Raw genomic sequence first — 11,832 nt, 5'->3', positions numbered from 1 at the left:
CCTATAAAATAATTACCTCTGCTCTATAAAAATTGATAAAATGTATGAAAATATTTTTGAAATTTAACTTAAGAATAAATCTTTACAATGTCCCCCATACACACACACATACATACACCCACACACAAAATTTATAGCTTTGAGTTTCTTTGCTATTTTTCTTGTTCTAGTGTCATACTGAAAACATTGCTTCTAATAACTACATTGCAATTCAGTTACAAAAAAAAAAGTCAAAAAACAAATAACCTCATTGATTGTATCCACATTCATTCAAAAAATATACCAGGATTAATCAAGTAGCAAGCAACAGGAATACATATATGAGTTAAGGCAGCACCTACTGTCAAGAAACTAATAATCTAGTGGAGGAGATTATAAAGTAGCCTCAAAATAATCACAACTCCTCCATTTAATTCCTCATAATACAATTTAGGCCAAATTACTTTGATTTTGCATGCCAATGGCCTATAGAAATCATCAGGAAGAAAATGTCAAAGTTTTCCAATGACAAAAAAAAGAAAACCCATCCATTCTCATATTACATGCACATACTTTGTATATATATTACATCAATCTGTTTTATAAAGATACTTAACATCTCAACTTTGCTCCTTTAAAAACAAATGTCTGTAAACTGGGCCTTTGGTCCATTTAAGTCATAGAAAAGATTTCTTGTTGCCCTGGTTACCCTTTACCTGCTTTTTTTTTTCAAATTTTTTTAAATTTTATTTTTTTTTGTTGTGGTAAAATACATATAGCAAAATTTATCATTTTAACCATTTTAAGTGTACAATCCAGAGGCATTGAGTAGTACATTTACAATGTCGTCCAACCATCATGATTATCTATTTCCAGAACTTTTGTATCATCCCTAACCAAAACTCTATGCCCCATTAAACAATAACTCCCCACTTCTCCCTGGAAACCTCTATTCTGTTTTCTGTCTCTGTGATTTTGCCTAGTCTAAGTACCTTATATAAGTAGAATCATGCAATATTTTTCCTTTTTTGTCTGGATTATTTCGCTTAACATATTTTTAAGGTTCATCCATGTTCTAGCATTTATCAGAATTTCACTCCTTTTTAAGCCTAAATAATATTCTATTGTATGTAAATACCATATTTTGTTTATCTATTCAACTATTGAGGGTCAAATAGGGTTTTTCTTTTTCACCCTTTGGCTAGTATGAATAATGCTGCTGTAAACATTGGTATATAAGTATTCACTGGAGTCCCCACTTTCAATTCTTTTGGGCATATATATAGGAGTAGAACTGCTTGATCAAATGATTCTATGTTTAACTTTTTGAGGAACTGCCAAACTGTCTTCCACAGTGGTTTTATATTCCCACCAGCAAAGCACAAGGGTTTCAGTTTTTCCACATCCTCATCAACATTTGTTATTTTTTGGTTTGGTTGGTTAGTTTTTGTTTTGTTTTTTTTCATGATAGCTATCCTAATGTACTTAAGTGGTATTTCATTGTGGTTTTGATTTGCATATCCCTAGTGACTAGTGATTTTGATATCTTTTCATGCACTTATTGACCATATGTACATCTTTCTTGAAGAAATATAATCTATTCAAGTGCTTTGCCCATTTTGGAATTGGATTATTTTGTTGTTGTTGAGTTGTAGGAGTCCTTTACATATCATGGATATTAATCTCATATCAGATCTGTGCTTTGCAAATATCTTCTCCCATTCTGTGAGTTGTCTTTGCACTTTATCCTTTGACACCCTCTGTGTTTTTTTAGATTTAAATAAAGTGATTTCTACATTTATTTTTTTTTACTTTTCAATTCTATTCAAAATTAACTATCACAGACATAAAATACGTTAGATATTTGTTACTATAAATTTTACAAAGTTTCAAAAATTCAAATTCCAACAATATGCTCTATTTCAATCTAAAGCTACATTCTATGTAACCACTTACTATGAAACTGCTATTAGATAAGTGCATTCAAGTTTCAGAAGAATTAATTTTTGCACACAATTAACCAATTACATAGTAAAGGATTCACCTTTGCCTGTCAATGTTACTATCTGTCTGACTCAGGCATTCTGTTTGGGGTCCAGTGAGAATATAATAGAAACGTCATGCTTTAGAAACAGAATGAATCTCTGGCTCTGCTTGTTACATGACTGCCTATGTTCAGAGGCAACAGAGCGAGGTGATTAAAAGCATGAATCCAGAGGGAAACTGGGTTCAAATCTGGGCTCTGCCACTTCCTAGCTGTGAGGTTTGGCAAGGTTATTTAACATCTCTCTGCCTTAATTCTCTCATGTAAAATGGTGACAAATACCAGGACTACTCATAAAGTTGTTGTGAGAATTAAAAGAGTTAAAATTTCTAAAGTGCTAGAAAGATTAACTGGGACAAAATAAGCATCATCAAGTGCTTGATAAATAAAAGTGCTAAAGCAATTGGTTCCCTAAATTGGCTATATTTTCCATCAACATTATTTTTTATTATTATTGAATGACTCATTAATTAATTTCTTCCATTTTAATGAAGAAATATTAAAGGTTCTATAGCCCAATAGATTCAACCTTTTTTACTATATGTTTTAGAATTACTATGGAATGAGTAATTCATTCAAGAAATATCTATTAAGATTACACAAAGTGTTGAACATACAATTGTCCTCCATCTCAAGGAACTTATAAAGCAATTGTGAGAGATAATTGCAGCACATCATGATGTGTACAACCACAGCAGAAGCAGAGGGTACTCTGCAAACCCACAACAGAGCATCTAACCCAGGCTATTATGGACATGGGGGAGGATCCCAGGAGGGAAGTGACACAGAGGTTAAGATCTGAAAGCTCTCAAGCAGATTGCCTGCTGAAAACACTGGAAGAGGTGGAAAGCGGAAGGATTGGAGAGTATTGCAACCAGAAAGAACTATATAAACTGCATAAATAAAGCACAGAAACAAAAAGAGTTTGATAGGTTGCCAAAACTGAGAATGCGGTATGACTATAGTGCAAGAGGGGAGACACGAGGCTGTAGAAAGAAAGCTAAGAGACAAAAGCCCTGAAGTGTGCAATAAACTATTTTAAGTATTTTGAATTTTATCTGAACATTAACGCCAATGCATTAACAGGATCAAATGTGCAGTTCATGATGCAGAAGGATTGCTTTGATCACAGTGGGAAGAAAGGATGACAAGGGATGAGACGGGAGGCAGGAAGACACTTAGGAAGCTATTGTAGGAATAGAACTAAATATGAAAATAGCCTGAAGAATAGCAATGGCAAAAAAAAAAGGGGGGGGCGGAGAGAAAAGTGAAATATGAGGAGATATTTAGAAGACAGATTGATTATTGCGAAGAGAGAGGAATCAGTGATACTTCTAAGTTTCTGGTATGGGCAAGGATGCATGTCTGTACAGACTGTTGAGGAAGCCTCGATAAATTCACACTGGCCTGAAACAAAGTAGGAGGGGTGAAGGGGCAAGAGAGAAAGTTGGTTGGGGGCAGATCAAATTTGGCTGTAGGCCAAACTGAGATTTTCTGATTTTTATTCTAAAGCGAATGGAAAGCCACTAGGGAGCTTACCACAATCACTGACGCGTAGATCTCCCAAACATACTTCAACCTCAACATTGCTGAAGAGTGAAATCACCATTTCTCTCTGCTTTTTCTATACCCTTCCTCTATGAATGAACAACGCTAATGTGTCTAAGCAACCAGAAGCCGGAAGTCATCTTGAACTCATCTCTCTCCTCACCTGACCCTGTCTCCTTCTCCTAAGTCACTAAGTCCTGCAGACTTTACCTCTTAACATTTCTTATTCAACATGATGGCTATATCAAAAATATATACTTGGTCTTCCTGATCCTGTTTTAACCACCACCAATCTATTGTCCACACGACTGCTAAAAATATCTTTCAAAAACACAAAATGGATCACATCAATTCTCCAGGTAAAACCTTCCACGGCTTTCCATCGATTTCAGGAGAAATCCAAACTTCATATGAGGTCTTTCATAATTAGGCCTGTTTTCCTCTCCAGCCACAACTAACCTTCCTCTCCTTGCCCAGTTATCCCAGGCTCCAGCCATTCTCAAACACTGGCCTTTTCCATCCAGTACCACCTTTTCTCTTGCCTCTGAGCCTTTGCACGTAATGTTCCCTCTGCCTGAATGCAGTTTCATCTGGCTAACTCCTAGGAAATTCAGCACAGATAACACCTCCTCCAGATATCTCCCTTGAATAGGACCCCTCATTCCCAAATTGTGAGTTAGGTGCCCTTCAAATAAATAGTAATTTATTTCTGTATCTCTCCATTAGTAAATAAGCTATGTAAGCACAGAGACTATGCCTTCTATTTTTGCATGATCGGCATCTAATCATCCATCTGGCACTTGGACACTCAATAAAAGTTCACTGAATGAATAAACCAACTGTGAAAATTAATGTGCAATTTTCTCTCTTTTCAGGTAAATTTTAATAAAAAAACAAAATGGGTAATATTATGCTCACAGTTATTTTATTTTTAGGTACAAGAAGTCAAGTACATGACCGGCACCATTACCATAGACAGTGTAAGCAACTCAAATGGGTCATTTAAACTATTGCCTCACCTAAAAATCACCCCATATAGGCAAAATTTTATTTTCATTTGAAAGTCTTCTAGAGAGCTACCAATTTTGAATCAGTCCTGTCTTCTTTTACTAATGTGTTTTCTCTTTTACAGTAAATACCTGTTATATCCATCTGTCTGCAGAAGACTAGAAGCAGGAATGGGGCAGCGTAGAGAGTAAATAGGACAGGATGAAAAGGGTTGTCTGCTCCAAGAGGTTTCATGTGTAACATTTGAAGAGAAAATACTTGGAAGACAGTTCAAAATCTATCTTCAGATATAATTAATTTTTTACTTTATTCATACTTCACTAGTCTAAACATTTTGAGATAGTTTACTCTAAAAGATATGTATACAAGATATGTACAGGCTCTCCTATGTAGTGGGGAGGGGAACTGATAATTTTATCAGAAACGTAGGTTAAGGATAGTTGCTGTAATTGAGCTCTGAACACAGCACTGAGTTTCCTGGCAGGAAATCTAAAAAGGGAAGAAACTTAAAAAATAAAATTTTTTTCTGAAATTTCATATCTAGCACCTAGCTTGCCATATAATCATTCATAAATATCCATTGAATAAACAAATGTATCTTTACATTTTAAAAAATTTGGCTAGGCTCAGTGGCTCACACCTGTAATTGTAGCACTTTGGGAGGCCAAGGTGAAAGGAAGCATTGTTTGAGGCTAGGAATTCAAGACCAGCCTGGGCAACCTAGTGAGACCCCACCTCTACAAAAAATAAGAAAAATTAGCTGGGCATGGTGGTGTGCACCTCTAATCCTAGCTACTTAGGAGGCTGAGGAAGGAAGATCACTTGAGCCCAGGAGTTTGAGGCTGTAGTGAGCTATGATTGCACCACTGCACTCCAGTCTGGGTGACAAAGCAAGGCCTTGTCCCTAAAAAAAGTAAAATAAAATAAAAATTTTTTAAAAATTTAACAACAAGATGGACAATATCTTCACTGATAGACTTTAAAAAGCTATGGGAAAATCAAAGTGTCTGTTTTTTTTAAAATAAGTCCTCACTTTTTTAAAAAAAAAATGGTATATCATTAAACTAAGTCTACGTAGACATTTCTATGCAAAACTAATATAATCTAGTCTACGTACATACTTTAATAGTAATTATAACTTGACAGCATAGAACTTAAATATTTAGAAAAATGGATAGATATCATTTCCTTTGGAGACACCCAGGTGTGTGCACACACACATACACACACAAACATCACTTGTTTCCAGCAAGATTTTTAATAGAACCTGAATAAATAATAAATTTTAAAATGAACCATCCTTATGGAAATGTACAGAGAGCATGGCAAAATCAATATTTCACTTTGAAAATGAGAGAAGTCTGACTTCACATGAGCCATCCCACCCACCACAAGGCAAGGCCAAAATTTTTCTCAAGATCTAGCCCTGGATTTCTCCTAGGGCCAGTATTACTCAAAAGAAATCCCAAAGTTCTGTCCCCAGTGAACAAGGAAAAGTACTTCACACAAAGCATGATTAAAAAAGAGAAGAAGTGTCAAGTATATACTCACATCAATTAACCAACAAATAGCAAGTACTTCCCTCTTCCCTGTACTCTACCTCATGTGTTCCCAAAAGCCCAGAAGAGCAGTCAGGAAATCACAGGGCAGCTGACAGCCCTGGACTCTGAATAAGTCTCCTCTAGACTCTCGCTGATCCAGGCAGGCTCTCAGTCCAACAACTTTCTGAAGTGCTATCTTGGTTCTCAACTCACAGTGGATTAGACTTTTCCCTGGGTGCTTTCAAAGAGCTCCTGGTTTGATAAGACTCTTCTTAGGAGCCCGAGGAAGACTAAAGATCTTCTAGAGCTCTGAAGCCAGCTTAAACCCTAAATACCACTTCTACTTCCTCAAACCTCCAGGTATTTATCAATTAAAGTTGGTCTTCCATATCTGGCCTCCACTCAAATTCCCATGATGTTCCTCAAGGAGGCCTCAAGAGCCACCAAGTTTCAAAAATACTGGACAGTCACTAGTACCCAGAGACCTAAACAGAGCACTTATTTCAATAGTTAACATCGAAGTTTATTAGGAACTGCTAGAACCATCTAAAAGTAACTCCCTAATACCTATAAGGTAAAGTAGAAAGAGGACAAGATGAGGCAGCAATTAAGGAATGGGTTCTAGTCCCAGTCTGGCCACTAACTCACTTTGTGAAGAAGCCAATTATCCAACCTTCTTTGGGCTAACGTATCCACACTATTCTACTAACCTGAGGTATTATAAGAATCTAATTTTTAAGAGATGTGAAAACAATTACTCCTTCAAAAAACAACTTCATAAAACTTTTCTCCTTCATTCAATTACTCCTTTTTAAACATTTTGAACTTCTACTCTCTGCTAAGGATTAGGCTATGCATGGAATTTATGGTTAGTAGGGGAAACAGAAACTAAATAATTACAATTGTGATAAGTACTATGAAACAGAAATACTAGGACCAAGGGTAGCAGACATCAGGAGACTTAATTTACTCTGAGGGCTCAGAGAAGGCTTCTCTGAGGAATCAACAGCAAAACAGAGCCATAAAGAATAAGTAGAAATTAGTTTGGTAAAGAAGTATAAGGTAAGATTCCGGGCAGAAATACAAAGGCCCTGAAGCAACATTACAATGTAAAGTGGAATTATGGAATATTTAAATAACTTTTCAAAAACTTTTGGAAAAAATCAAAAATGTAATCTATAACATTAAAATTTAACCCACAAAATTTGCCATTTCTAAGCCCCACCCTCCTGTAGGCTCATCAACAGCTTGGATTTTTTTTAATTGTCCAATTTTTCCTAAGAAAACAGTAACAGCCTAGTCCTTGCTCTATTATTTTCTGCTATGTACCAATGCTTAGATAACAAAACAGATAAATGTCCATGTAGAAACAGTGTTTTGGAACACAGAACAAAATTCTGAATAAGCTTTTGTTTTTAGGACATATCATTAGGTACATACAAGTTCAGAATTTTTATAGCCCCCTGGCATATTTTCCCCTTAAGCATATGTAAAAAACCTCTCTATCCCTATCTTTTTTTTTAATTTTTTTTAGTTCAGCATATTATGGGGGTACAAATGTTATTGCCTTTGCCCCACCCGAGTCAGAGCTTCAAGCATGTCCAACCCCCTCTATCCCTATCTTTAAAAAGAACTCAGTGCTTTGAGTTAATTATCTTTTACATTCACAATTGTAAGACTCCTTTTATATAGACAAAATATGTCAAACTAAAATAGTATGATTGGTCAAATTTTTTGAAGTTGCTCTGCAAATTTTCTTTTCAATTTCAATATTCTTTGGAATAGCAGGTTTTGTAAGAGGATCATGGTACATGTACATACCGTGATATGTTTTATATGCATTATATTAATAAATGCTTACTAGGGGCTTTTCCTTCGCATAGCTTATTGAGGTACTACGTAATCTGAAGATTTTCACCCTGCTCTAGATCCAGACACATGTAATCTAAAATCATTTTATGTCAACAACATATATTACTTATTTTCTTGAATTCTAAACCCATTAAATTGCCTCAATCTGCAAATTAGCTTCATATAATGTATAAAGTGTTATGCAAACTGCTTTATTTCTACTCTTCTGGAAATGTGCATAACTACTGATTTGCCATGTTTCAGAGTTTTACTATAGGTTATATACAAAATTATTCCCCCATTTATATAAATAGCTGGTTCAAAAGAAGTTTATTTTATATAGCTAAGCAGTTTAAAAACAATTTTCTTGGAGCTTTTATTAGCTTATTTCAGAAGATCTCCTAAACAGATCTAAGAGTGGCCTGGTATTCCATTATGCCACAAAACACGTTTCTTACATTTTACAACTAACCAACCACCTCCAATTGCTGAAATTTTACAATTGGTAGAAGTAACAATGTATTATTATTTCTACTATTACAGTCATGTGTTACTAATTATTCAGAGAAGGGAAGTATCAAAATACACTTTTAAATAGCTACAAGATGTAATAGTTCAAACATATATAGAGTTTGAGGGTACATAAATAAATCTTATAAGAAACATTAAACTCTTTAATTTTTCATATATTTTCTTTTGATTTAGAATAAAACCTCAATGAGGAAAAGAAAACCCTTGAGGTTACAGATACTTCATAGGAAGAAGAGAGATCTTGAAACACTGTCTGCTTTAGTAATTACTTTAGACATATTTAATAAAGCAATTTCTCTTACTAGAACATCAAAAACAATAAAAAAGATCAGAGATTTAAAATGAACTAAAACTCTGTTGATAATTTTCAACTTTAATATTCACGAAGGATGAACTGAAAAATTTTTAACAAGGGTAACTGCTTTGATCATGATGCCTATGCAGAAAATATTTTTCACATTATTTTGGATCCATGATACATATTTACTTAAACAGGATACTGGGAGGGGGGGAAACAAAACAAAATAAAATCCTCCCAGATATGTGGACAGTATGTCAAAGTCAGGAGTAAAATGCATTGGTATCTTATGCTACCAAAATGAAAGCATTTGACTGAAAAAAACCTTGATCATTATATATAATAGATACATTTATTGTGGCTCATTCAAAAACATTTTTAAATGCATGGTGATTTTTTTAAAAAGAATAAACCATTCGAATGGTTAAGTAAATTGACTGCTAAGAAACAAAAGTTTTCATAACACAGTGTATAGGTTATTTTTTAATTAAAAATAACTATATTGGAATATGAATGATCTGTTTCTATTTAAAATTACTAAAGGAACTCTTAAATCTACATAACATGAAATATGTTACAATAAGTTCCTTGGGAAAAGAAAAATCTTAGCATGCTATCCAGATATTAAATGCAGAGAATTTCAAAACATTAAGTTATATTCCTTTTGTATTCCATTCCTTCATAAGCCAGACTGTAAGTGTAGAATCTCATATCTAAGCCACTTATACTTTGGTGATCACTTAGCCTGCCAATTTAGATCAAATGCCATAATATCCTCTACATTGTACTCTTATGGGAAGAGGTAACTTGCTACTACTCACTAAAAGGTGATCCCTCATATCTTAAGTGTTATATATTCTTCAATATTTCAGTATTAAAATTTTAAATTAACATCAATTATTTTCCCATTTTTAAAAATAAAATTTGTTTGGCTGTACAACATATTGTCCAGAAAATAAACTTTTGTAAATAGTAAGTGTCCATTCACAAAAGCCACTGGGTAGGACTGAGAGAAAAAAATGTAAAAAGTAACTGTATTTGAAAAATGTAATGTGCTCTAATAAACTTAGTAAGTATGAAATACTGTGTGCCCACTATTGTTCTGGGTACTTTGAGGAATAAGAGTACATACATACACATACACACACACACACACACAGAAAAAAATTAATCCAAATGAAACAACTACAGAACAAAAGATTATCAATTCTGAAATGACAAAATTTTAGAAATGGAGAACAGATTAGTGGTTGACCAGGATTAGGGACAGCAGGAGGTGGGTGTAGTTATAAAAGGGCAACACAAAAGATCCTTGTGATGATGACAGTCTTCCGTATCTTGGCTGTGGTGGTGGTGGATAGTGGACACACAGGGATGGAAATTATGTAGAATAACACACACCCACACATTCAAGTGGGAAAACCTAAATAACGTCAATGGATTTTTATCAATGTCAATATCCAGGATCTCTCTGTGTTATTCCTCACAACTGTATGTGAATCTATAATTATTTCAAACTAAAAAGTTTTATGCATAATTATAAAATATACTTTCTCCATTCTAAATACATAGCCCTCAACAGAAATACATGAGGAATAAATGCGAAAATTCCAGTGACAAAAGAAATTACCACACAGGTACAGCAGTAATTCCCCTTAAAGAAACCCAGAGTAAACATTATGTCTAAATATTCTCTGTCAATATGTTCTCAATTTTCTTTTAGCTATGTGTTAATTTACAGTTTTAAAGATCACATCTTATAAACTGAAGATTTCTCTTGACACAGTAGTAATAAAATGTGGTGGAATCATCTTTAGTGAAATATATAGAGAACCACCATTATCCTCCCTCCCTCCCTCCCTCCCATCTCTCTCTCTCTTTCTCTCTTTCTCTATCTCTCTCTCTTTCTCTACCTCTATTTCTTTCTCTTTTTTCCTTCCCTCCCCAGAAAGAGTTCGTTTGGTCTGAGGGGTAGAATGCGAGCACCTAAGAATTTCGCAAAGTCTGGTCTTTACCTACTTTGAATCTCTTGGAAAGATTCAAACATCATTCTCTTTCACTAATGCAAGACGAGACATAATGTGTAAACCACTCTGGAATTCCTTTGCTGTGAGGAAGTCGAAGGTGACCAAAGGCAGGGTGACATGCAACCGCCCAGATAAAACGGGTCTGAGTAGGGTAGATTCCCATTTCTGTAAAATGACTTCCAGGCACTTCCTATGGCCTCGACTTTGAACCTGACACTTGTCCGATCGCGATGAGGATGGAAATGAGGACATCAGGCCCCTCTCCCACCCATCTTGAAGCTTCACCCTCTCTCAGCCACCCCCTCAAAGACCGGCTAAAGAGACTGCATGCGTCTGCGGTCTTTGCGTCCTCCTGTCCCCACCCTGCCGCTTCCCCAAAGCTCAGCCGGCAGGGGCGAGCCTGGGGGACCTGGGACTCGGGGCCAGGCAAGACCCAGGATGCCGAGCGGGGAACGGGACAGGGCCGAGGGCGCGGGGGTCTGAGGCCCGGAGTGAGGGCAGAGGCCAGCGGCACTGAGCGACGCGGGCTCGCGGGGAGGGCTCACCCGCGTTCTGCAGCGTCTCGATGTTTTGGGGTCTGGTCGCCAGCTCCGCCACCATCTGCACGAACTGGGTCCGGGCTTTCTGGTACTGTTCGAACACTGCGGGGGAGAGACTCGGTGGAGCCGCCGGGTCGCCCCCGTGGGCCCCGCCGCCGGCCCGTCGGGGCGCCCCGCCCGCCCGCCGCGGGCCCTACCTTGCAGCACCTGCCTCTGACTCATGGCGCCCGCGGCCGCCCTCCGCCCCCGACCAGTCCGCCGCGACGCGGCTCGTCCGCGCCCACCCTGCGAGTCCGCCGAGGGGGCGACCGCGGCGACGGCTCGGCCTCCGACGGGACCGGTCCCTCTGTGTACCCGCGTCGCCCGGGCAACCGACCGGAACCGGAACGCGGCCGTCTCGCGGCAACGGCCAGGCCCGGGCGTGACGTCACAGTCGCGGTGCCCGGGCGCCCGGCGCCGGGCAGAG

General features: G+C 37.2%; 1 protein-coding gene across 1 annotated transcript in view; it reads right to left on the bottom strand.

Annotated features, from left to right (window-relative positions):
- The window catches only part of SPAG6 (sperm associated antigen 6), a 109,756-nt gene extending 98,168 nt beyond the window's left edge, over positions 1–11,588 (bottom strand). The window contains exons 1-2 of the mRNA XM_012644168.1: positions 11,564–11,588; positions 11,373–11,468 (exon numbers count right to left, since the gene is read on the bottom strand). Coding sequence (XP_012499622.1) covers positions 11,373–11,468; positions 11,564–11,588 — 121 coding nt within the window. The remainder of the gene's footprint in view (positions 1–11,372; positions 11,469–11,563) is intronic.
- Positions 11,589–11,832: the final 244 nt, after the last annotated feature.

The sequence above is a fragment of the Propithecus coquereli genome, unplaced genomic scaffold, assembly GCF_000956105.1.
Source record: "Propithecus coquereli isolate 6110/MARCELLA unplaced genomic scaffold, Pcoq_1.0 Scaffold103, whole genome shotgun sequence".
NCBI classification, from domain to species: domain Eukaryota; kingdom Metazoa; phylum Chordata; class Mammalia; order Primates; family Indriidae; genus Propithecus; species Propithecus coquereli.
Note: the sequence above shows the minus strand (reverse complement) of the source record. Positions and strands in the feature narration are given on the sequence as shown.